Genomic DNA, 24,811 nt, shown 5'->3' on the forward strand with positions numbered 1-24,811 from the left:
ATCTAAATATAAAATCCCAAAAAACCTCTTTTACTCCTTTCTACAAATCCAACATTTTCTCTCCACCAAAATACCACAACTGACCCTCACTATCCCTACTGAATTTGAAATGGTGTGCTCCAGAGGCCCTCATGATTCTCATCTAATATCCACTATTTACAAAATACTGCATGCTGCCTCTCCTATCACAGAACAGACTCACACATATATGCGCAAATGGTCCCATATTTTAAACAGACCTATCCAATTAAGTGAATGGAAGAATATCTGGGAAAGTGCATCTAAGACATCTAGATGTGTGGCTCAGAAAGAAACAACCTATAAAATACTGATGTTCTGGCATAGAACCCCGGAGTTTCTTTTAAGACAGAAACTGACTACATCCGGACAATGCTGGAGATGTGGCTCATCTTTGGGCACCCATTTCCATATATTTTGGGAATGTCCCTTGATAATGCCATACTGGTCACAGATCCATGCCCTATTGGAAAAATCCTAGAATTCCCTATACCCCACCAACCTATACATCTCTTGCTAGGCTTACCCCTCCCTAAGATGCCAAAAACGCTTAGGAAACTGATGGCTTTCATCTTATTAGCGGCTAAACGGGTTATACCCCAATGCTGGTTAGCCAACACCCCCCCTACTTTTGCACAATTTTTGTCAGTTATTACAGATATTCGCAGGATGGAACGTATCACAGCCATAATTGATGACTCCCTTCCCAGATTTGAGGCTATATGGGGACACTGGGACTCCTCTGAATATAACATAGAGAACCCCCAGGTAGTCCAGAGTTAATGAGGTACAAAGACAGATTTCTATATTGGATGAGTGCAGCAGGGCCACTGACCATGCCATTGATTTATTTCACTAACTGACCCTCTTATTTCTACCATGATGTGTATGTATTGTCTGAAAATCATTTGACACTTAATGTTATTTCTTCTTGATATACAATAAGCTACAAAAAAATGTTTTACCTCATTGAAAATATGCTGCTATCAATGTCTTTTCTATGAGAATGAATACTCTGTTTCTGTATACTTGAATATACTTAATAAATAAACAATTTAAAAAAAAAAAAAAGATGTACTAATGATATTACTGTTTAAAGTTTGCATTTTTTGGGATAATGTGATAAAGCTCTTATCTGATTTTGTGCGGTATAAATTCTGTGTGAATTTTACAATAAAGGGAGTTCCAGGTTGCACCTAAGCTAGTGTTGTCTAGTTCTTGGGCGCAATTCTCAGCTATAATACCTTGTTCCTGGTCACAGAGTGGGGGAAGCTGTATCTTGGCAGAGGCACCCAGACGGGGTGCCTGGTGGTCCATCACGCTTGCCGTCCACCTTCTCCATTAATAAAAAGCCACACGTTCTTTTTAAACAAATGTAATGTGCTCTGTGATTGGAGGAGGTGCAAATGAATGTCTTGATCTCCCCTCGTAAGGGCATCAAGGCTAAAGTGCCTCTGAAGTCCCCCTAGCACTAGCTAGTTTTAGCCTTGTTTCAGATGCATTTTAGAGGTGTTGGAAAGTGGTTTCTGAAGCGCTCCAAATGCCTGGGGTTTTTTTTTGGGTGGGTGTGGGGGGGGGGGGGGGGGGTGTTAAACGCATTCAAACACCTCAAGAGTGTACAGAATGCATTTGCAGTGCACTTTGCAACATTTGCCAAATGTAGGAAAGATCAAAACCAATATGAAACATTGTAAATGTGTTGTGAGTATTAAACCATTTACTATTCATGTAAAAAATAGGAATTTGCCTTGCGAAGTGTTTGGAACGCTTTATTAACATAAAAGGATTATGCCCACATGAACTATGAGACTCAATCATAAAATCTGAATCTGTAGGTGGCAATGATTTTTCAGTTTAAAATGCAAGTTCACTATTTAAAAACAAAATGAAAAAGGTGAACTAACACCCTACCCCCCAGTCCACGCTGTACTTACCTCTGTATCAGCTGTCAGTAAACACGCAACCCTGCTTTTCTCTCTCTTTATTCAGCAAGGTTTCCGGAATGGATGACAGCCATTCTGATTGCTCAGCGCCAGCATTGAGAAATCGCTATGATCCATCACTGAAGTGATGCAGAAAAATGGGGGAGAATAGTGAGGGGGGATTTCAAATCCCCAGACTGCTGCACTGGCTGCATGTGCACTGACAGCTCATAACACATGGATGTGAGTACAGCGGGGACCAGGGAGGTGGGGAGGGTGAATAGTGTTCACCTTTTCATTTTTTCTGAAAAAGTGAGCTAACCCCTTAGGCCCCTTTCAGCGATCTGTTAAGCTCAGTGGGAGATCTCTCTGCTGATCCCCGCTGAGCAGGCAGATGACAGGTCTGTGTGCACTCTGCTATGCAGAGTGGACATGAACACAGCCCACTCTTTGCTATGGGGCAGTCGGATTGATAAAGGATCTAAAAGATCCTTAAGATGAATTACACCAGGGACCCATTTGTTTTTATTTTTGACCATTAACTCTGTCTCTTATAAAACAGCCATGTTATAAAATTAAGCCCTGTTCACACAGGCCTAATATTGGCCGGTATCGGCCAGTTTGACAAAAACTGGCCAACATTCGGCCCGCGTGTACAGCAGCCTGTCTGGCTTCTGTCGCAGGGTCATGACTGAAAAACATCTGCCAATCGGTATCCGATCAGGGCTCTCAGCCAACCTTAAAAACCCTTATGCTACCCAACTACAACAGTAAAAACATAACTAATTTCTTCAACATATAACAAAAGTGAAAGTAAATGAAAATCTAAACATTTTGACTTGTTCCCAGAAAAGTAACAGAGGGGAAATGTTCCAATAAGGGCACTAGTTCTGGTGAACTGGAACCAGGAATTCCCTTACTTTGGAGGGATTTCCTTTTACTTCCGGTTTTGACTATGGAACAGAAAGTGAAGGGAATCTCCCTAATGGTATGCAGATACAAAATAAAAATCCTGACAGGGGTTATAACCCTCCCTTACAATATCCAATATGAGAAAATTTTTGCCTTTAGTTCTACTTTAATTTATATCAGAAATATTGATCTTATACAAAATCTTTTATAGACAAACACTGGCAGAACATTTCATCTGCAAATCAGGGAATGTTCAGCCTTTTTCCTTGGGACTCAGGATGGCCATACACTAGTAGAAATTTGTTTGAAAATTTCTATTTTTGGAACATTCGTTTGCTTTTAAATGTAGTGATGAGAAAAAAAAAAAAAAGGAGTAGAATGGAAATTATTTTTGAAAAGGAACACATTTCTAATAGTATGTGGATTTCATTCAGGAAATTCCATTCATTCCAAATTCAAATGGTAAAAGAAAAGAAATAGTACTTTCAAGTGACTTTCATCAAGTCTCTGTTGGCATTACTGAAGAGAATTTTCGTACTACCAGTCTAACCTACCAGTGCTTGGACAGCTTTTGAAGGAAAACAATTTCTATAAAAAGTTTTCCATTCTTCAAGTCATAGGATATCTAGTGGTAGTAGTGTATTTAGGTTTTGTGCTGCCTTAGGCCTGACTAAACTTGTGCACCCCCTAATTTAAATATGACCCACCCCTTCCTGTCAAGGCCACACCCCTTGCTGTTTAAGACCCGCCCTGAAATTTTCAAGTGGGTACACTAGTTCTGAGGGCCTGGTGGGGGGCAATGGATTCCCTTAATTTGCATAGATTTCCTCTCACTTCCTGTTTGGCTATAGGGCAGGAAGTGAAGGAAAATTTCTGCAATGGGACAGGGATGGTAAAAAATAAACTGACAGGGGCTATAACCCTCCCTTACTCCTTCCAAAATTAAAAAAAAAAAAAAAAAAAAAAAAAAAAGTGTTGCCTATAGTTCTACTTAAAGAACAAATGTCTGATAATTTTATGGAGAGGACCAAGAATATTTAACTATGCCATTGGTGCAGCAGAAAACATATAGCACAGTGAGGAAGGTTTATGGTCCAGGATGATAAGACAGTCAAAATTAGAAGTGGCGCCCCCCCCCCCCCCACAGTTGCGGAATGCCTACACTAACAGTGCAAGCCAGCGGGGTCTCTTTCTGTGCATTTTCTGTACTCTTTCTGTGAATTATCGTACGATTGCTTAGAAAGCTGATTTTTTTCGTACGATTTTCTGATCATGTGTACGGGGCTTAATGATTGAGAACCAAGAGTCCCAGATCCCCAAACACCTGATTGGCTATCACAGTAATGATCAGTAACGGTTCTTCCTGCCCCTGCGTTTTTTTCTCCTCTTGAATAGAGAAAAGGATGCATTGTATCATTTTCTCCTTGCCAAAGGGTAAAATGTAAGCAAAAACAAACATGTACAAAAAATAAACAAAAAATAAAGATAACATTATAAAAAAACAAAAACGTAGATTAGCGTTTGATCTAGGTCAGGGATATTCAATTATCGGACCTCCAGCTGTTGCAGAACTACAAGTCCCATGAGGCACAACAAGACTCTGACAGCCACAAGCATGACACCCAGAGGCAGAAGCATGATGGGACTTGTAGCTTTGCAACAGCTGGAGGTCAGCTAATTGCATATCCCTGATCTAGGTCATTGTTAGGGTTAAAGGTCAGAGTCAGTGTATTTTGGGTAAAGTAAAATTAAAAAAAAATTTAAAAACTGCATTTTTCAAATTTAGAATCGGTGTCAGTGTGTTTTAAGTAGAATAAAAAAAAAGTGCACTATTGTTTCTGGGCATCTGTATATAATTTACACATATGTGGTAGTTTTGTTATTGTCAGGAAAATTTTATTTTGAGTTGCTTTTTGGTGGTAGGTTATGGGAATAGCAAGAAATATACAGAGATATATATATATATATATATATATATATTTTTTTTTTTACCATTTTGGAATTTTTTTACTATTTTGGACCATTTTTCTCTGGTATATAAAATGAATTCAGGAGATGTCCATTACTGTTTACCAACAAATGAAAGCCCAATTTGTCATGAAATAACAAGGTATAATCCATCTGGATACTTGCAATTGCAGTTGCAATAATACGTACAATTTTACTAACACATTTCAAAGTTGCAAAACTGTGTTCAGAAGTTTAGGATTTACTTTACCTTCCATCATGAAGAGGTTAAAGTATAATTGAACGTCTGATTAAATGTAGGTACAGAAATAGTTAAACTATTTTCTACAACTTGGTACCTTATCTGTAGTAAAAACCCTATTTTTAGAATGGCTTCTTTGGTTTTCTATTGGCCTGTTTACATTGCACAGCTGCTGAAGACCTATCCTGCATCCACCCCTAATCTCCAGTACAGAGAGAAGGAGGGGGTCTCTCTCACAGTTATTACTGTCCAGCTCTGGCTGACACAAGAAGTGTTTTCTGACCTTCTAATATAGTGGAAGACCATCACAGAAGTTATGCCACGTACACACGATCGGACTTTACGGCAGACTTGGTCCGGCGTACCGGATTTCGTCTGACAATTCGATCGTGTGTGGGCTCCAGCGGACTTTGTTTTCTCAAAAGTTGGACGGACTTAGATTTGAAACATGTTTTAAATCTATCCGACGGACTCGAGTCCGGTCGAAAAGTCCGCTCGTCTGTATGCTAGTTCGACGGACAAAAAGCCACACTAAGGCAGCTATTGGCTACTGGCTATGAACTTCCTTATTTAAGTCCGGTCGTACGTCATCACGTACGAATTCGTCGGACTTTGGTTGATTGTGTGTAGGCAAGTCCGTTCATTCAGAAAGTCCGTCGTAAAGTCCGTCGAAAAGTCAGCCGGGCAAAGTCTGCCGTAAAGTCCGCGGCATAAGACTACTTCTATCTTCCTAGCTAGAGACTACAGTTGGGCCTGAGATAGAGCTTCAGAAGCCATGCAAAGTAAACGTACAAAGAACCTATACAGTTCATCCTCGCTTTAAAGTGTGTTTTATTTTTGGTTGTGCAACTCAAATCAAAAATGTATTCCAGAGTTGAAGGAAACAGTTACACCCACCGAAAGCTTAACAAATCAGCTGGAGGGGATCACATACTGTACATGCCACAGCAAATTCAACTCTGCTTATCAAGTTTGACGGACGACACTAGGGCCAATTCACACTGGTCCGACATGCACTCCGAATTCGAGAGCACAAGATGCATGACATGTCAAAATCAATGGTTCCCTATGAGAGCCTATTTAACTGGTGACTTGTGTCGGTCTGACTTCCTGCACTACTTTGGTCCGACTTGGGCACAATTTCAGCCTATTGGTTTGAATGGAAGTCCAGATTAGCATCTTAACTGATCCGACTTGTGATCTGAGGATCTTGAGGGGGAACCCCACGCCAAAATGTAAAAAAACAAAACAAACCCCCCCCCCCCACCACCACCACCACCAAATCCATACCAGACCCTTGTCCGAGCATGCAGCCTGTCAGATCAGGAAAGGGGAGGACAAGCGCACCCCCAGATCCTGCCCCCCCTATGTGAATGAGTAGGAGTAAATTGTACCCCTACTCATTCACCAAAAAAAGAAGTGTAGTATTACAAAAAAAAAAAAAAAAAAAACTACTCAACACCTGTAAGCTACTGTTTATTCACTGTGTGAACCTAGCCTTACCATGCTTTTCTCAGAGGCAGTTATACGTTGTATGCTGGGATCAGTGGTGGCCACACCATTAGGGGCACCGCCCCTCTAATCTACATGTGGGGTGCTGAACACATGGATTCCAATGGGGTTTTTTTTTTTTGAAGCATGTGATTAGAGCCAGAGGCCACTTGTATGACAATCGTGAAAGAACATTCGCTATTGTCTTCCTCATTCTCCTCCTGGCCAATCAGGCAGCCCCTATTGGCCAGGGAGCCTGTGCGGTCGGGAAGGAGAATGTCTCTTTGTGTGCTCCCGCGAGTATCAGTCTGAGTGGCCCGGCTCTTCCTTCCCCCTGCCTCCATAAGGTAAGGCGCCCGCCATCCATCTCCGGGGGAGGGAATGGGATGTGCCCAGTGATCTCCGCTGTCCGTCTGCCACAGGGGGGGTGATGTGAGATCGCCGCTGTCCGTCTCCCGCGGGGGGATTTTGATGTTAGTTTGTGGCACTACCCCCCCCCAAATTATGAGCACCAGCTGCCACTGGCTGAAATACATATCTTTCCATTCCTGCTCTGCTGGCCCAGCCATCAAAAGGTATTGGGGTTAGACATATTGGCCTGTATACAGTAGATAACTATGGTGCACACATGTAATCAGTCATGACCCCAGCCCTTTCATGGCTTTACAGCAGGGGTTGGCAACCTAAGGCCCGCAGGCTGCACCCAGACCCGCCACCGCTAAATGTCCAGCCCGTCAGTGCCCGTGATTAATTCATGGGCACCTGGCCCGTGGACATTTTCACCGCTGTCATCTTCATTGGACAGCAGCGAGCGGCTGATATCACAGGGCTGGGTGGGGACAGGATCCGCTGGAGTTAACTTTTTACATTAAACAGCAGGCGATTGGTTTCTAGGATCGCCCAGCAAACAATCACCATCCTGTTAATGTGAAAAGTTAACTTCAGCAGTTCATGCAATGCATGAAGCTATCCATTATTCATATAGGGGGGTGGCTGGAGAGAGGGGGCGGCGCCCTTAATGGACGCACTGCCACTGGAAGTGATTACTACTAACGGCTATAGCAGCCACTAGCAATAATGGCAAAAGAATCTGGCAGGCTGGTTGTACCCAAATTGAATGATGGATCAACTTAAAGTGAATGTAAACCCGATTAATGAAATCTGACCTAGGCACATATACTGTATCTACAGTGTTTTCTTATCTCTCTCCAAAGCACTATGTACCACTCCGTTATCAGCATGATAACTTGGGACAAGTTCTCCGACAAACGAGATAAAGCCAGCCTGAAATTTGTGTCAGGGTGAGTGCTATAAATAGATTTGCAGAGAGCTTGTCTAGTCACAGCACAACTCTGCACATTCCTTCCTTTCTCTACCTATGTGGAGTGGGGGTGCGTGCCTTCCTCCAATTAGCAGTCACACCGTGTATGCCAAGAATCCACTCCCACTGCTGAACAGGAAGAAAACATTTCTAACACAATATTCACTTTATAAAGAATATAGCAAGCTGAAGACAGCAGATATACATGTAAAACTTATGTAGGGAGATTTGTTTCATCCCTGTGTATCATCTGAGGCTGTTCACTTCACTGGGTATATGTGAGGGTTTACATCCACTAATATATTCAGCCTGCCCATTACCGTTTCGAATCTCGGGTGGTTCCTACTGAACCAGCCGTGATTTGAACCATGTATGGCTGGCCTAAAGCTGAAAAAAGACAGATAGCACTTTGTTAGTGTGAGTATTTTGGAGGCATCTGTACCAAAAATAATCTAAAATTCCAAAATGATTTTGTCAGTAGGTAAAAGGTATAGACAAGAGGTTAACTAAAAATAATCCTTAAAATTTGTGGTATTTTTTTGTCTAACCTTGATTGTATGTACAGTGAGGGAAAAAAGTATTTGATCCCCTGCTGATTTTGTACATTTGCCCACTGACAAAGAAATGATCAGTCTATAATTTGTTTTTACAGTGAGAGACAGAATAACAACAAAAATATCCAGAAAAATGCATTTCAAAAAGTTATACATTGATTTGCATTTTATTGAGTGAAATAAATATTTGATCCCCTATTAATCAGCAAGATTTCTGGCTCCCAGGTAATGAGCTGAGATTAGGAGTACTCTCTTAAAGGGAGTGCTCCAAATCTCAGCTTGTTACCTGCATAAAAAAGACACCTGTCCACAAAAGCAATCAGATTCCAATATCTACACCATTGTCAAGACCAAAGAGCTGTCCAAGGATGTCAGGGACAAGATTGTGGACCTACACAAGGCTGGAATAGGCTGCAGGACCATCACCAAGCAGCTTAGTGGGAGGTGACGACAGTTGGTACAATTATTAGCAAATGTAAAAAACACAAAATAACTCAATCTCCCTCAGTCTGGGGCTCCATGTAAGATCTCACCTTGTGGAGTTTCAATGATCAAGAGAACGGTGAGGAATCAGGCCAGAACTACACAGGAGAAACTTGCCAATGATCTCAAGGCAGCTGGAACCAGTCACCTAAGAAAACAATTGGTAACACACTATGGCCTAAAGGACTGAAATCCTGCAGCACCCACAAGGTCCCCCTACTCAAGAAAGCACATGTACAGGCCCCTCTGAAGTTTGCTAATGAACATCTTAATGATTCAGAAACGTATTTCACTCATTAACCACTTGCCACCCACCATATAGCAAAATAACATTGACAAAGTGGTTGCGATATCCTGACCAGACGTCATATGACGTGGTCAGGATAACAAACCGCTGCATGCCCCCGGGGCGCGCATTGTGGCGATCGTTGTTGCGGTGTGTCAGTCTGACACACCGCAATGCCGATCTAGGTAAAGATCGGCGTTGCAGACAGAGACTCTTTACCACGTGATCAGCTGTGTCCAATCACGGCTGCATCACGATGTAAACAGGAAGAGCCGTTTATCGGCTTTTCCTAACTTGCGTCTGACAGACGTGAGTAGAGGAGAGCCGATTGGCTGCTCCTCTGACAGGGGGGTCTGTGCTGATTGTTTATCAGTGCAGCCCCCCCTCGGATGCCCACCCAGGACCACCAGGGAGGCCACCAGGGATGGCTGCCACTGATGACCACCAGGGATGGCATCCCTGGTGGCCATGGGTGGCAATATGTGCCCACACATGATGCCAATCAGTGCCCACCAGCAATACCTGCCAGTGCCACCTCATCAGTGATGCCAATCAGTGCCACTCATCAGTGATGCCAATCAGTGCCACTCATCAGTGATGCCACTCATCAGTGATCATCAGTGCCACTCATCAGTGCCACCTATGAGGGCCCATCTGTGCTGCATATCAGTGCCACCTATTATTTCCCAGTATCAGTGCCCATCAGTGCCATCTCATTGGTGCCACCTCATGCGTGCTCATCAGTGCCACCTTATCAGTGCCTGGCAGTGCAGCCATATCAGTGCCCATCAGTGAAGGAGAAAACGTACTTATTTACAAAATTTTATAACAGAAACAAAGAAAAACTTTTTTTTTTTTTTTTTTTTTTCAAAATTTTCGGTCTTTTTTTTATTTGTTTAGCAAAAAATAAAAACCGCAGAGGTGATCAAATACCACCAAAAGAAAGCTCCATTTGTGGGACGAAAACGATAAAAACTTTGTTTGGGTACAGCATAGCATGACCGTGCAATTGTTATTTAAACAGCGACAGTGCTGAAAGCTGAAAATTGGCTTGTAATGAATTGTATTGCCCGATATCGAAGCAGTTAAAATGCAAATGTGTGTGTGTGTAAGGATGAGCTCCGGCGTGTTCGTACACTCCACATGCAGAGCCCGCCAGGAGGTCGGCACGGCGCTGCGCTAATGACAGGCAGTGAGACATTTTCCTGATGTGCAGCTGCAGAGATCGGAAATGTCTCACTGCCTGCGATTAGCGATGTGCCGACTTCCTGGCGGGCTCTGCACGTGGAGTGTACGAACACGCCGGAGCTCATCCTTAGAGTGTGTGTGTGTGTGTGTGTGTGTGTGTGTTAGAGGCTGCATTTGCTCATAACATGCACCAACTCCAGCATTCTGATTTTCGGCTCTTTACAACGCTTCTGCTTTCCTGCTCCTCCTCCTTCCAAAGTGATTGGCATGGTATGTAATATCTGAGCATACATTTTAGGTCTATTCACACCAGCCACTATGTTTTAATGCAAATTTGTGGCAGTGTTGAAATGTAAGTCTGTTAACTCGCTGTACATTTTCACGGGCAAGTTGTACACTTGCAGAGCCAGGGTCGGCTGCCCTGGGCTGTGGTATCATGTGAAGTGGGGGCACCACAAGAAGAAAGGAAGGAGAGGAGATATGTGTTGAGAAGCGGAATTTGGGGGGCAGTAAGAATGGTTCTAGGAGGGAAAATTTTTTTGGGGGGGGGGATTTGTGCTCTAAAAGTAATATGTTAGAGGGGAATTTTTTTTTTTTTTTTTTTTGAGGGGGGTGCTAAGAAGGGGAAATGTGTGTGCGTGGGGGGGGGAGTTTGTGCTAGGATGGGGGATTGGGCAAGGGGATTTTGTGCCGGAAGTGGGGGGGCAGAGGATTTGTGCTTGGAGGGGGAAGACTTTTTCTTGGAGGGGGGGGGGGATTTGTGCTGGGGGCATATGGAGATAGAGAATTTGAGCTAGGTCCCGGGGGGGGGGGTGGGGGGGGGTTGAGCACATGCAGGTTAGTGCTCGATTTTTTTTTTTTGGGGGGGGGATTTTTGCTGACGTGTAATGCTCATACATCTTGGGGTGGGGGAGGCAACATTTGGCATGTTTGCCCTGGGCTCTAGATGACCTTGCCCCAGCACTGTGCGGAGCACTTGAAGCACAAGTTCTAGTTGGCACTTTTCCAATTTGTAGCAAATTTATGTGGCAAGTCTCTAGCAAGAGCAAAGTTGCAGTGGTGAGTCTACAGCAGCCTTTTTCAACCAGGGTGCATTGAGGTTTCTTGAAGGAGTTGTAAAGGCAGAAGGTTTTTTTTAACTTAATGTATTCTATGCATTCTATAAAAAACCTGTGTGTAGCAGCCGCCCCAGCACCTCCTAATACTTACCCGAGCCCCATCTCTGTCCAGCAATGTCCACGAGTCCCTTGGCCGTCCGGGACTCTCCTCCTGATTGGCTGAGACACTGCAGTGGCGCTATTGGCTTCTGTGGCTGTCAAAGTTAGTTAGCCAATCAGAGGAAGAGTGAGCGAGGCCAGGTCGGGGCTCCGTGTCTGAATGGACACATGGAGCTGTGACTCGGCTCAGGTGCCCCCATAGCAAGCTGCTTGCTGTAGGGCCACTCGATAGGTGGGAGGGGCCAGGAGCACAGAAGAGGGGACCCAAGAAGAAGAGGATCCAGGCTGCTCTGTGCAAATCCACTGCACAGAGCAGGCAAGTATAACATGTTTTTGTTTTAATAACAAACAGACTTTACAATCACTTTAAGGGGTGTCTTGGCAGATTACTCAAAAATTGTACACAAGCCGACGTGTGGATAAAGGCTGCCTTTAGTTACATGAAGTCACAGGTTTTCATTGTGCACCAGCACAACCTTCTAGCTGCTGGCATCCTAACAACCAATGGCATCATCAGTTCATAAGGAGGATGTCAGTCAGTTGCACGACATCCTTGTTTGACCCTCCCCTGCCCCTCTCCATCAGCGTTGGGGTCACAGTAGCTGAGTGATGGGAGAAAAACCTGAGGGAGAAGAGAAACATTGGAATTCTAGTCAGTGCCAGTTTGCAAAAGTGTATTTGCTTTGGAAGAATAAAATCCCCTCTTATGTAGGGTTTCCTACTTGGACTTTTGGATGTTGCTGCGTTATGTAAAACTATTAGAATAGTTTTTACATTTTAGAATAGGGTGCCTTGAGACTGTCCATAATTTTTAAAAGGTGCCTCGAGATTGTCCCTAATTTTTTAAGGGTGCCTTGACTGAAAAAAGGTTGAGAAACACTTGTCTACAGCAAGAGCTCCGCAAGTCGGACAGCATGAAAATTCAGCCACAGTGACCCCTGTGGTGGGATGACTATTGCACAGCATAAGTGAACCAGAACTTGCAGAAGATTTGCAAAATGTTTACAAAGAAAGTTGATTTGGAGTCATGCAATGTGGACTTGCTACAATTGTGCAACAAACTTGTGAAGCCCGGCAAGTGTAGCAATAGCTTTGCAAGTCATTTTCAAACTTGCTGTCTGGGAAGCATTATTCATTTTTTTTTTTTTAAATGAACTTTATTGAAATGTCACAGAGTGATGCGAGGTGGTGGGTTGCCTTGCACTATGCTATGCTTGGAAAAAAAAAAAAAAGGCCAGGTAGGAGGAAAGGTATTTTGCAGGGGGACTTGCGCTGTAATAGCTACTGCAAACCTGTCACCACCGAAAGTAAATGAAAACAAAAGCATCCTGGGAAAGAGAAAGCTTGATATTTACCTATTGGTCAGGGGCTTCTTTAAACCTTTACTTTATTGAAGAGCTCTGGACACTACTGCTGACTAAGGGTGAGCTCAGGCGTATTCGCAACCCGCACGTGCCGAGCCCGCAAGGAAGTCGGCACCGCACAGCGCTAATCACAAGCAGTGAGACATTTCCCTATCCGCAGGTGCAGAGATCTGGAAATGTCTCACTGCCTGCGATTAACATTGTTCAGTGCCGACTGCCTGGCGGGCTCTGCGTGTGCGGGTTGTGAATACGCCTGAGCTCATCCTTACTGCTGACACTTTCGGGTGTCTACCACTCCCCCCTCCTGCGAGTTCTGTGGTTCCTCCCGCTGACCCCTATGTCATTGTTGTAGGGATCAGTGGGAATTACCACAGCACCCAATAGGTGTCTCTCTGTCCTAAAATAAAAATATCAGCTTTCACTTTTCTCCTTTACAAATAATATAACATTAAAAACAATATTGTGAATTGAAACAAATATGTTTATGGTTTGTGTGTGTGTTTGGTTTTTTTTTATATCATTATTGTATAATTTTATTTCCATGATAGATTATCATTGTATGGCTTTGCTGACATTTTGGTAATAATTCTCTTCCTGGTTCCCTGATTAAAATATTGAAGAATCATTTCCTAATGCTTTATAAATGAAAAAAGTTTGGCTTAAAACTGACTTCACTTCAGGAATGTCGTTTTTCTTTTTGCAACCTACTTCATCTGCAATAAGAAAAAAAAAAAAAAAAGGATTTCTTTTTAAAAAAAAAAATCTCTACACATAGCCCTGAACCCTGCGCTCTGCACGCGGTGCACCCCTGAACCCTGCTCTCTGTACGTGGCACACCCCTGAACCCTGCTCTCTGTACGCGGCACACCCCTGAACCCTGCTCTCTGTACGCGGCACACCCCTGAACCCTGCTCTCTGTACGCGGCACACCCCTGAACCCTGCTCTCTGTACGCGGCACACCCCTGAACCCTGCGCTCTGTACGCGGCACACCCCTGAACCCTGCGCTCTGTACGCGGCACACCCCTGAACCCTGCGCTCTCTAAGCAGCACACCCCTGAACCCTGCACTCTCTAAGCAGCACACCCCTGAACCCTGCGCTCTGTACGCGGCACACCCCTGAACCCTGCGCTCTGTACGCGGCACACCCCTGAACCCTGCGCTCTCTAAGCAGCACACCCCTGAACCCTGCACTCTCTAAGCAGCACACCCCTGAACCCTGCGCTCTCTAAGCAGCACACCCCTGAACCCTGCGCTCTCTAAGCAGCACACCCCTGAACCCTGCGCTCTGTACGCGACGCTCCCCTGAACCCTGCCCTCTGTACGTGGCACACCCTTGAACCCTGCCCTCTGTACGTGGCACACCCTTGAACCCTGTGCTCTCTAAGTAGCACACCCCCTGAACTCTGTATGTGGCACACCCCTGAAACCTGCACTCTATAAGTAGCACACCCCTGAACCCTGTGCTCGGCGTACCCCTGACCTCTGTATGCAGTGCAACCCAGATACAGCTGGCCGTTTGAGGGCAAGCATACTGCTGATGCCATTATGGCACCCCAAGCAAGTCCCATGTCTTTCAAACAATTGAAAAAAAAAAAAAAAATATATATATATATATATATATATATATATATATATATATATATATATATATATATATATATATTCACAACAGCATGTAGTGATACAGACAGTACATGCCGATGTAAATTTTAGTAATAGGGGGAAGATTCCCTTTAACACTTTTGACATTTTAAATCTGGAGCTCGTTCTTCACTGTTATTAAAACACAACCAATATATTTACTTTTTGAACTTGAAGTGATAAGAAGGAGAATAACCGATAGAAAGTTGGAGAGAGGAGAGTGCAGAGAGCTCATGGAGGGAACAGATCGCAGCATGTTGGGAGGATCGTGAGCGATGTGCCTCGTCCGATCAGAGAACACACAGATGAGGATCGCTGACAGCTCCGTGGACTAGACTGTGCCTGCAGCCACCCTCACCTGGAGGAATGACATACCTGAGTGTGGGGTGTGTGGGGGGGGTTATCTGAAGAATGATCAGGGCGTTTCCCTCGCACACATACAGAAGTATGGAGCGATAATACAAGGCATCTAAACACACATCCGATAAAGTACAAGTCACACCGATCTGGCCACTTACCTTCTCCACCGATCCCGGCAGCAATCGGCTCATCAGTTTGCACAGCACCACTCCGTCTTTTAGGGAGCATTTTAGGAAGTCCTCGGGGTCACAGATGTTCTTCTTGGGGGAGTTGAGGACCCCCAGAGAGATGAGCCAGGTGACGGTCTGCTCCTCCGGATTCATGGCTGTGTTGGGCCCCAGACGATTAGCACACAATCTGCTACAAGAGCCACATCCGATCACATCTCCGCTCTCTTCCTATTTCTGTACACCAGAAGCCGCTCACACAACACACAACAGGAAGCGATCATTAGATCATCATCAGCTCTCATACACACACATGGCTCGCCAGCCTGGCCTCATTCACTCAGACATTCACTCATACACGGGGATCTGGGCACATTTCTACATTATAGATGGATTGTAGTAGTGAGAGATCTGCTGATTATCACACAAGGTGTCATGACATGTAACTATACACATGTGTGTGATTAGAGCAGAAGAGGAAGTGGATCTGCAGGGCCTTAGAACATGTCATATACATTGTATTTGATGCATAGAACTTTGCCCTGTGTGGACGTTTATTACATATACACATAGAAGATATACACTACATTACCAAAATATTGGGACACCTGCCTTTCGGGCCGGTTCACACTGCTGCATGGTGCAAGATCGCATGTGATTCACACCACACAAATCACATGCGATGTCCGTGCGATGCAAATTCTGATAGTATGGCTGAATTTTCATTCGGACCAAACTCACACAGGACCCTTTTTTTTGGTCCGCAGCAGTATTAGATCGCATGAGTCCAATTCCTGTCCGATTTTGCAGATCGCACTGCGATATGCCAACTGATTTGGGGGTGTCATTAACTTTCAATTGACACTCCCAGCAGTTCGCAAAGGGCAGTGTGAACTGCCGATGGGAGACATGCGATGCGGGAACCCACAATGGATTCGCAGGGTTCCCGCATGGCAGCAGTGTGAACTGGCCAATACACACACATGAACTTTTAGGCTCAGTTCACACTGAAGCGATGCGGGAACCCTGCGAATCCATCTCCCGGCGGCAGTTCACACTGCCCTATGCGAACTGCTGGGAGTGTCAATTGAAAGTTAATGACACCCCCAAATCAGTTTGCATATCACAGTGCGATCTGCAAATTCGGGACAGGCATTGGATCGTATGGGTGTGAACACACAAAAAAATGGTCCGAATGCAAAACATATTCAGCCAAACTATCTGTATGGCTGAAATCACATCGCACAGAGATCGCATGTGATTTGCACTGCAGTGCCGTGCGAATTTACATCCGATTTCGGACATCGCTGCAGTGTGAACCGGCACCAAGGCTGAGTTCACACTAGTGTGAATTGGATATGGGTTTCACTTCATTCAATTCGCACAGTAGGAGATTGTGACTGGCTCTCTATGGAGCCGGTTCACATATTTCCACAGCGGCTCCAGTGCAATATGCACAGGAGCCCTGTCTGTCTTTGGGTCTGTTTCATGTCCGAATTCAGCCAAATATTCGGGCTGAAATCGGACCTGAAACGGTGAAAGAGCTGTTAGCTGCTGTGTGCTCTTATGTGAACCCAGACTCAAGAATAAGTACAGGGACAAGTATACCTGATCAATGAGATACTAATACCATCCAGTAAATACTGCAGCAACAAAAATCTAAATGTTCATTCAGTTTACCTTCAGTTGACTAATACAAACCACCTAACAGGGTCAGTGACATGGCATGTCCATTGCCATCTTAATAGCATCATGGGCCCCTGGGCAAAGTAATGCACTGGGGCCTGTACCAGCCTGCCCCAATTTACGCACCTACTCTCAAGAATTAAAGTATACAAAAATTGATAGAATTAAAGGGGATGTTCACCCTAATGCCGCGAACACACGATCAGGATTTTGGTCGGAAAAAGGTATGATGGCTTTTTCAACAGGATTCCCCTCAAGCATACACACCGTCACACCAAATTCCGAACGTCAAGAACGCAGTGGCGTACAACACGTACGACAGGACTAGAAAAAGGAAGTTGAGGGAGCAGGATCAGTACAGAAGGATCAAGAAAGTCCTTCTAAAAAGTAAGTACTTGTCGTGTGTTCCTTTGGGCCACCCTTTGGGCTCCTTCTGCTAATCTCGTGTTTATCTCGTGTTAGTAGAAGTTTAGTGAGAGATCATTTGCGCTTTTCAGACTCATGCTTTTCCGATCGTTACTGCTCTTCAGTTTTTGCTTGCGGGTTTGTATCTGTTCTTCAGTGCGTGTAGTCAGTTTGTATCTGTTTTTTAGTGTGTTCTTTTCCGCTAATTTCTGATTTTCAGCTCGCTCTTCACAGGCCTTGCTGTTCTTTAGTGCATTCTGTTAAGTTCGTTCTGACCAGCTGACCGTTTTGAAGCCATGTTGCGTGTACATGCTCGTCGTAGAGTTTGTGCTGTGCGGTGGCTTGGTGTTGGGGTTCTTACTTTGACCCAAGTCCAGTCCATGAACAGGGCGGGGAGGAGTTCATGGACCAAGAATTGGTTGCTCCAGCGTGACCAATTCTCTCATATGCCTTTGCTGCGTGAGATCCAGGAGAATAACCCTGATGATTTCAGGAATTATCTCCGGATGACGGATCCCCTTTTTCACCGTCTGTTGGCTTTGCTGACCCTTTATATTACGAAGCAGCATGCAGCAAGCCATCACTCCAGAGCAGAGGCTAGTTGCCACCTTGCGGTACTTGGTGACTGGGAGAAGCCTGCAGGACCTTAAGTTCTCGACAGGCATCTCCCCCCATGCTCTGGGGATCATTATTCCAGAGACCTGTTCTGCCATCATTCAGGTCCTGCAGAATTACTATATTAGGGTAAGTTTTATCCTTTAACATCACATTCTATGTATTTAATGTATTGTATTTATTTCATCATTCCATAATTGCCATGATCGTAATATGCTGTGAATGTCCTCTTTATCCTCATGCATGCTGGATTTTATTAATGCTCCTTTTGTGTCCTTCATGCATATTTGCCTTCACTAACCTCCCCAGCATGCTATCCTGGGCCCATATACACCTAGCCTAGTCACTTAACAATGTATTTTGTCAGCTCCATGGTAGTACTTTAACCTAAACACCCCCTAAAATGTGTACAAATGTTATTTGTGTCCTTAAATTCAGGCAGAGTGCCAGAGGCTTTTTTGGGGGTCCCAAAATCATTTGTAACCTTTCCTCCCCCCAACCGCTACCAATCCTCTATTTGCTGACTTTGCCAAACCCATACACACTATACCTACCTCTTTTGTGTTCATATTTATGGATGAATTCACCAAAGCATGTAGTGAAAGGGCTTGTTTGAATACTTTCAAATGGTACTGTTTAAAGATTTGTTCTCCTATTATTATCTTGATAGGTAATTGCAGAATGTAAAAATGTACTTCAATTTGTACAGTGTGTATTTATATTTTATTATTATGACACTTCTTACCTGTCCAGTGGGCTGCCAGTAGTGTAAGTAAGGAAGGGCTGGCCAAAGTAACACACATTATGTATGCATTTAGCTCTCAATGAAGTGGAGAGGGTTATCTGTCCAAAACATCTCCCACCCCCATAAAATTTTTACAATGGGCCATCGGGGGGGTGGGGGGAATCTGATAAGTGGACCTTATACTTTTGTCTTTAAATACTCCTTAAAATAAAAGTTATACTGATTTTGGCCAAGAATGTTTGTGTCTAATCTGCTTGCAATGTTATGTGCAAAATTATTAATTTTATTTTTTCTGTTTTGACTCCACAGTTTCCTTCAACACCACAGGAATGGCAGACTGTGGCTTCCCACTTTGCCGACCGTTGGGACTTTCCCAACTGTGGAGGGGCAATTGATGGGAAACATGTCCACATAGTCCCACAACCCCATTCAGGGTCATACTATTTTAACTATAAGGGGTTTCATAGTATCGTGTTGATGGCGGTGGCGTCAGCGACATATGAGTTCCTCTATATTCCTCGGAATTGCATACAGACGATCGCATTTTCGGCTAGGAACTTTTTCCAACCGAAAAATTGAGAATTCCGCCAGCAAAAGTCAGATGGAGCATACACACGGTCGCATTTTCCGACCAAAAGCTCTAATCGGAGTTTTGCTGGCGGCATTTCCGATTGTGTGTATGCGGCATTACACTAAACTCGCTATATCTACAGGCTGTAATGAAGAAATCACTATACATACCTTTTCTGAAGCTGCTTCAGTCCGGTCCCATGCTGAGCTGTCAGCGGCAGCTTTGCTGTGTAGGTAGGTGTAGAGGAGGCAGCTGACAACAAAAGCCCCATAGTAACTCTATAGGTGACGTCACTTCCCATTTATTTTACAGCTGTTGTTGGCTGTCTGCTCTGTAGAGCTTCCGCCTCTGGAGACCGGATCGGAGCGACTTCAAAAAAGATATGTATACTGATTTCTTCTTTACAGGGCTAGATAGGTTAGTATTAGATCATGGATGTCTGCAGATGTATCGATTTAAGTGTTAGGATGGACTTTCCCTTTAATGGCATCCTAGTCTTAGTCTGTGGGGTTCAATATTGAGTTGGCCCACCCTTTGCAGCTATAACAGCTTCAACTCTTCTGGGAAGGCTGTCCACAAGGTTTAGGAGTGTGTCTATGGGAATGTTTGACCATTCTACCAGAAGCGCATTTGTGAGGTCAGGCACTGATGTTGGATGAGAAGGCCTGGCTCGCAGTCTCTGCTCTAATTCATCGCAAAGGTGTTCTATCGGGTTGAGGTCAGGACTCTGCGCAGGCCAGTCAAGTTCCATACTTGCCAACTGTCTCAAATTTCCCGGGACATAGACCCTTTTCCCGATTTTATCGTTTCCCGGGAAATGTCCCAGGAAATTCTGTTTTTCCCGATTTTTCTCCGCCGAGGTCCATGCCACCAGCCACTAGAGGTCCGCGGCCGGCGGAGACAATGTCTCCGCTGGCCGCCATTTTCAAGAAGACCAGAAGAAGTAGGCTGGCCAGGTGGCTACCATAGAAATTAAGCTGCGGCGCTGCCCACCCCCCGCTGCCAGTCTCTGTGACCTGTTAGGGAAAGGGACGGGGGATGGGCGGCACCGCAGCTCAATTTTTATTGTAACTACATGGCCGGCTCCGCCTCTATTTTGTTCCCCCTCGGCCTCTCTTCTGTAATGGCGGCAGAGACACCACTGCTCTGGGATACCTGATAGATGTAAGGAGGGACTCTGCTGGGGACACTGGATGTAAAGAGGGGCTTCGCTGGGGACACTGGATGTAAGGAGGGGCTCCGCTGGGGACACCTGATGTAAGGAGGGGCTCCGTTGGGGACACTGGATGTAAGGAGGGCTCCGCTGGGGACACCTGATGTAAGGAGGGGCTCCGCTGGGGACACTGGATGTAAGGAGGGGCTCCGTTGGGGACACTGGATGCAAGGAGGGGCTCCGCTGGGGACACCTGATGTAAGGAGGGGCTCCACTTTGGACACCTGATGTAAGGAGGGGCTCCGCTGGGGACACCTGATGTAAGGGGGGGCTACGCTGGGGACACCTGATGTAAGGAGGGGCTACGCTGGGGACACCTGATGTAAGGAGGGGCTCCGCTGGGGACACCTGATGTAAGGAGAGGCTCCGCTGGGGACACCTGAAGTAAGTAGGGGCTCCGCTGGGGACACCTGATGTAAGGAGGGGCTCCGCTGTGGACACTGGATGTAAGGAGGGGCTCTGCTGGGGACACTGGATGTAAGGAGGGGCTCCGCTGGGGACACTGGATGTAAGGAGGGGCTCCGCTGGGGACACCTGATGTAAGGAGGGGCTCCGCTGGGGACACCTGAAGTAAGGAGGGGCTCCGCTGGGGACACCTGATTTAAGGAGGGGCTCCACTGGGGACACTGGATTTAAGGAGGGGCTCCGCTGGGGACACCTGATGTAAGGAGGGGCTCCGCTGGGGAGACTGGATGTAAGGAGGGACTCCACCGGGGACGCCTGATGTAAGCAGGGGCTCTGCTGGGGACACCTGATGTAAGGAGGGGCTCCGCTGGGGACGCCTGATGTAAGGAGGGGCTCTGCTGGGGACATTGGATGTAAGGAGGGGCTCCGCTGGGGACACTAGATGTAAGAAGGGGCTCTGCTGGGGACACCTGATGTAAGGAGGGGCTCTGCTGGGGACATTAGCTTGTAAGGAGGGGCTCTGCTGGGGGCACCCGATGCAAGGACGGACTCTGCTGGGGGCACCTGATGGCATCTAGTGGCAGGCAACGTGGCAGGTGACACGCTCAGGGGTCCCAATGTTTATGGTGAGTTGATGATTTCATTATATATTACAATGTAATAATAGTAATAATGCGCTTCAATCATCCTGACACCACAACCATGGTGCTGGGATGATTGAAGCGCTAACACCAGGTGTTTGGAGTATCTTTATCTGCTGATTTGTTAAACTCTGGAATACAAATTTCTATTGTGGTGTAAGATCTGGGCCTGCTCTCCCCCCATCCCTCTTTCCTTCCTTCTCTCTTCTTCCCTCCTTCTTTCCTTCTTTCTTTCTCCCTCCCTCTCCCTCCCTCCCTCTTTTCCCCTTTCTTTCTCCATCTCTCATTCATCTCAGACTCTAACCACACCCCCATTTGAACCACGCCCACTATTTCACGTAAACCACGCCCATATTCCGGCGCCGCATTTTTTGCTATGTCACGTCTAGAAACGCGTGCCCCACCCCCTAATTATAATAAGACTCCACCTGCAGCCAAAAAGTGTCCCTATAATTTTTTTTACAATGTTGGCAACTATGAAGTTCCTCCACCCCAAACTCGCTCATCCATGTCTTTATGGACCGTTCTTTGTGCAGTGGTGCGCAGTCATGTTGGAACAGGAAGGGGCCATCCCCAAACTGTTCCCACAAGATTGGGAGCATGAAATTGCCCAAAATGTCTTGGTATGCTGATGCAGTAAAGTGTTACTAAACCCACAACAGTAAAATCAGTCTGTATATGCAGTAAAGCATGCTTATTATACCCACTGTGGAACCTAAGGGTTTAATCTCCTGCATTGTTTAACCACTTCAGCCCTGGAGGATTTGGCAGCTCAATGACCGGAGGATTTTTTAAAATTTGGCACTGCGCTACTTTAATGGGTAATTGCGCGGTCATGCAATGTTGTACCCAAACGAAATTTGCGTCATTTTTTCCCACAAATAGAGCTTTCTGGTGTTTGATTGCCTCTGCAATTTTTTTTTTTTGCAATATAAACGGAAAAATTTTGAAAAAAAAGGTATTTTCTACTTTTTGTTATAAAAAAAATTAAACTCAATTTTAGTCATACATGTAAGCCAAAATGTATTCAGCCACATGTGTTTGGTAAAAAAATGTAAATAAGCGTATATTGGTTTGCGCAATAGTTATAGCGTCTACAAACTAGGGTACATTTTCTGGAATTTACACAGCTTTTAGTTTATGACTGCCTCATTTCTTGAGGTGCTAAAATGGCAGGGCAGTACGAACCCCCCCCATATGACCCCATTTTGGAAAGTTGACACCCCAAGGAAATTGCTGAGAGGCATGTTGAGCCCATTGAATATTTTATTTTTTGTCACAACTGATTGAAAAATTACAAAAAAAAAAAAAATTACACAAAGTTGTCACTAAATGATATATTGTTCAAACATGGCATTGTTATATGTGGAATTACACCCCAAAATACATTCTGCTGCTTCTCCTGAGTATGGGGATACCTCATGTGGGGGTTTTGTGCTATCTGGACATTTCAGGGCCTCCGTAACTGTGATAGGTAGTGAGGAGTAAAATCACAATTTTACGCCTTGAGGAAGCCTGAAGGCAGTGCTTGGTTTTTGGGGTCCTGTACGCGGCTAGGCTCCCAAAGAGTCTCACACATGAGGTATCCCTGTACACAGGAGAAGCAGCAGAATGTATTTTGGGGTGTAATTCCACATATAACCATGCCATGTTTGAACAATATATCATTTAGTGACAACTTTGTGTAAAAAAAAAATTTTTTTTAATTGTAATTTTCCAGAAACATGTGGTAAAATATAAAATATCCCATGGACTCAACATGCCTCTTAGTAAAAAGCTTGAAGTGTCTTCTTTCCAAAATCGGGGCATTTGTGGGGGTTTTGTGCTATCTTGACGTTTCAGGGCTTCCGAAACTGTGATAGGTAGTGAGGAAGTGAAATCACCATTTTACGCCCTTAGAAAGCCTGAAGACGGTGATTGTTTTTCGGGGTCCTGTACATGGCTAGGCTCCAAAAAAGTCTCACACATGTGGTATCACCGTACTCAGGAGAAGCAGCAGAATGTATTTTGGGGTGTAATTCCACATATAAACATGCCATGTCTGAACAATATATCATTTAGTGACAACTTTGTGGAAAAAAAAAAAAAGTGTAATTTTCCTGAAACTTGTGACAAAATATAAAATATTCCATGGACTCAACATACCTATCAGCAAATAGCTTGGGGTGTCTACTTTCCCAAAAGGGGTCATTGGGGGGGTTTTGAACTGTCCTGGCATTTTATGCACAACATTTAGAAGCTTATGTCACACATCACCCACTCTTCTAACCACTTGAAGACAAAGCCCTTTCAGACACTTTTTGTTTACATGAAAAAAATTTTTTTTTTTGCAAGAAAATTACTTTGAACCCCCAAGCATTATATATTTTTTTTAAAGCCCTACAGATTAAAATGGTGGGTGTTGCAAATTTTTTTTTTTACACAGTATTTGCACAGCGATTTTTCAAACGCAATTTTTTTGAAAAAAACACACTTTTTTAATTTGAATGCACTATAAAACACACTATATTGCCCAAATGTTTGATGAAATAAAAAAAGATGATCTTATGCCGAGTACATGGATGCCAAACACGACATGCTTTAAAATTGCGCACAAACGTGCAGCGGCGACAAACTACATACATTTTTAAAAGCCTTTAAAAGCCTATACAGGTTACCATATTAAATCTACAGGGGAGGTCTCCTGCTAAAATTACTGCCCTCGATCTGACCTTTGCGGTGATACCTCACATGCATGGTGCAATTGCTGTTTACATATGACAACAGACCAATGCTTGCGTTCACCTTTGCACGTGAGCACGGGGGAACAGGGGTGCTTTTTTTTTTTTTAATTATTTATTTTGTTTTTTCATTATATTTTTAAACTGTTCCTTTCATTTTTTTTCTTTTTATCATTTTTATTGGTATCTCAGGGAATGTAAATATCCCCTATGATAGCAATAGGTAGTGACAGGTACTCTTTTTTGAAAAAATTGGGGTCTATTAGACCCTAGATCTCTCCTCTGCCCTCAAAGCATCTGACCACACCAAGATTGGTGTGATAAAATGCTTTGCCAATTTCCAATGGCACTGTTTATATCCGGCAAAACCTAAGTCATGAAATGTTCATAGCTTCTGGTTTCTTAGGCCATAGAGATGATTGAAGCCATTCTGGTCTCTGATCAGCTCTATGATCAGCTGGCTGAACCACCGGCTGCATTCTCGGTTTCCCTGAAAGCCATGAAAGACAGTGAGGGGGGGACACGTTCCCTCCCACTGCTTTATAAAAGCAGTCTGGAGGCTAATTAGCCACTAGGATCGCTTTTATATGAAAGCCGACCGCTGGCTAAAAAGAATGATACCAAGATGATACCTAAACCTGCAGGCATCATTCTGGTATAACCACTCAAAGTCCA

The 24,811-nt window shown here is 44.6% G+C and overlaps 1 protein-coding gene across 3 annotated transcripts in view; it reads right to left on the reverse strand.

The window, feature by feature from the left end:
- Positions 1 to 15,429, reverse strand: part of ARHGEF6 (Rac/Cdc42 guanine nucleotide exchange factor 6) — a 219,371-nt gene extending 203,942 nt beyond the window's left edge. For all 3 annotated transcript variants that reach the window (XM_073599229.1, XM_073599228.1, XM_073599230.1), the window contains exon 1: positions 15,127 to 15,429. In XM_073599229.1, coding sequence (XP_073455330.1) covers positions 15,127 to 15,291 — 165 coding nt within the window. In that variant the 5' untranslated portion in view covers positions 15,292 to 15,429. The remainder of the gene's footprint in view (positions 1 to 15,126) is intronic.
- Positions 15,430 to 24,811: the final 9,382 nt, after the last annotated feature.

The sequence above is a fragment of the Aquarana catesbeiana genome, linkage group LG09 (genome assembly GCF_042186555.1).
Source record: "Aquarana catesbeiana isolate 2022-GZ linkage group LG09, ASM4218655v1, whole genome shotgun sequence".
NCBI classification, from domain to species: Eukaryota; Metazoa; Chordata; class Amphibia; order Anura; family Ranidae; genus Aquarana; species Aquarana catesbeiana.